The following is a 2,500-nucleotide window of genomic DNA, read 5'->3' as shown; positions in this document are numbered from 1 at the left end:
GTGTTTGGCACACGCCGTATACTCTCTGGTGCAGGTACTACACGAATGCGAAACGCGACAAACTCTACAACGTCATTAGCCTGGAGTTCACCAAGACTAAGTTGGAGCCTCTAGTGGAGTCACCCAGTCTGGTACGTCAGCAATCCTACATACACTTGAGAGGATCAAAAGCGTTTCTGCTGTAACTCTGAGTTTCACGGTTTTAACCGATCATCAGACAGCAACTTGGACTACAATTTTCAGAAGATATGATTGATATAGGCTGCAATCAATCAATCCTATGCATGTAACGTTACATGTAGTACACTCTTATTTGTTGTATCCGGGCGGTCCGGGACCGGGGACTCTGCCCTTCATTTGGAAATGTTCGTAATCATGTACATCTTGATGTGGAAGGCACGTAGATCTGGCATATTACGTCACTCCTGGTATTTCCACAAATTGGTAGAAAAGTAGTAATATATCCACTAAAACTCACTCACAGGGTTCCCGTAGACCAAGATGCCCGTAACTTGGAGGTCCGGATAGGAGCCGTGAGAAATGAGTGCACTGTAGTTGAGCACTCCACTGCACTGCTGTCTCCCCTGTATGCCGTGTTGGGGGGTTTGGTGGGCGTTTGAGGCTCATGTCATACATGATCATGCTTCGGCTAGTTTTGAGAAAGTATGGATTTTTAACTCCTGATTGGTTTGTGCAATGTGTTTATATTGGTTTATCAATGCCCCATCACAAGCTGTATAGTATGTACTTCCTCCGTATACAAAAACTTCGTGACTTTTTTTGAAGGCTGCGCACAGCTCTGGAATTGTTCCGTTTGACTTCGAATAACACTCGTGGCATTGTCTAACCTGTTTACAAGCTATATACAAAGAAAAAAGCAACTCAGACGAATGAGATTGAGTTTATTCAGAGTCTTCGTCACTCCTGTCATTGTCACCTGACGACGCTGACGCCTCATCGCCAACAGTTGCTGCTTCCGCTCCCACTCGTTCAGATTCTTTTCAGCTGCAGTGATGATCCGACGCGGGACTTTGGCTACGTCCTCTTCACCTCCAGAGCTGTGTACAAATCGGTGTCGACTATATTCAGTCGTTCCAACCCGCGACCTCCATTATGTCGTGAAACGAGTCGCTCAAGCACACCCACACGCTTCGCATTTTCTTGGCAGGATAATCCTCCCAGCATTCTACAACGGCTTCGAGGAGTTCCCTGCGATTCCCCTAGACCACGACGGAGACGTCTGACTGGAGAGTGGCGAAGAAAGCCAGGTCGTCGACATTCCGACCGGAGTCAGCGCTGGTTGCACGACGACTGAAATGTTTCATCTGGCCGTGCGAGCGGAACCGATTTATGTTCTCACGTTGCATATGGGGCCGTGCACCGCAAGTACTAGCCTGGCCAGCTTCAGGGCAGCGAGTGCCGGTGGACTCCGTGGTCCAGCCGCGAGCTCCACTTCGTCACCGTGTCAGTTTCGAGCAAGTAACTGTTCGTTTTTCTTCATTTGACTCGTGAGTTCCTGTCGGCAACGTCCTCACACGCATGGCTTCCGTGGAGAATCTGTTCGGGATCAACCAAACCTACCTCAACATGAATGTGGGTGGTCGATGACAGCCTTTGGCGAGGTTCGTTGAGCAGGTTCTTGCTCAAAAACACCGTTGAAAAAAAGTCACGAAGTTTTTGTATACGGAGGAAGTATTCGCAACCGTGTACGAATTGCTCATTTGTCTTTTCTTCTTCCTACTGCTTGCTTGCTGCGGCTGCTGTTGCTGTTGTTGTTGTTGTTGTTGCACGCAGGTACGTCATTTGGATTGGGTGGACTTGGTGTGGCCGGAAATATTGTGCGCTTTGCAGCAGGAGGCCACCAACCGACTGGTCGACATGAAATATCCCAAAGTGCAAAAGTATGTGTTTTGTTTGTTCTTGTTGATTGTGCTGCTGCTGCTGCTGCCGCCGGTGTTGCTGTTACTGTTGATAGTACTACAGGTGTAGCTGCCCTATTGCTGGTGCTTGTGGTGCTGCTGCTGTTGTTGGCTTACTGATTGTGCTGCTGTTGCTGGCTGCCCTACTGCTGATGGTTGTGCCGGCGCTGCTGTTGCTGGTCTACTGTTGTTGTTGGCTTACTGATTGTGTGGCTGTTGCTGTTGCTGGTCTACTGCTGTTACTTGTGCTGTTGCTGTTGCTGGCTTACTGATGGAGCTGCTGTTGTTGTTGCTGGTCTCCTGCTGTTGCTTGTGGTGATGCCGTGCTGTCACAGGTACTGCCTGATGAGCGTCGGTGGCTGCTACACAGATTTCCGTATCGACTTTGGTGGCACATCCGTCTGGTATCATATTCTCAAGGGTGGAAAGGTCAGCATTCCCTGTCTGTTTGTCTGCACGCTTGTCTGTTTTTGTGTCACACACATGCACACAGTATATAGATGGACGATGGGTGTAGATACAGACATACATCTGTCTGTATGTCTGTCTGTCTGTATGTCTGTTTATCTGTCTGTCTGTCT

At 48.8% G+C, this 2,500-nt stretch overlaps 1 protein-coding gene across 2 annotated transcripts in view; it reads left to right on the top strand.

Moving 5' to 3' along the window:
* Positions 1-2,500, top strand: part of LOC135820712 (uncharacterized) — a 10,730-nt gene that overhangs the window by 1,752 nt on the left and 6,478 nt on the right. Inside the window, exons 2-3 of one of the 2 annotated variants that reach the window (XM_065333718.1) lie at positions 35-131; positions 2,255-2,348. In XM_065333718.1, the coding sequence (XP_065189790.1) occupies positions 2,265-2,348 (84 nt within the window). In that variant the 5' untranslated portion in view covers positions 35-131; positions 2,255-2,264. Of the gene's footprint in view, positions 1-34; positions 132-1,822; positions 1,902-2,254; positions 2,349-2,500 lie in introns of those variants that run through there. The other variant, XM_065333717.1, reaches the window with a different exon arrangement.

This window comes from Sycon ciliatum, chromosome 7 (genome assembly GCF_964019385.1).
Source record: "Sycon ciliatum chromosome 7, ocSycCili1.1, whole genome shotgun sequence".
In the NCBI taxonomy this organism is placed as follows: Eukaryota; Metazoa; Porifera; class Calcarea; order Leucosolenida; family Sycettidae; genus Sycon; species Sycon ciliatum.
The sequence above is the reverse complement of the archived record's forward strand: the minus strand, read 5'-3'. Positions and strand labels throughout refer to the sequence as shown.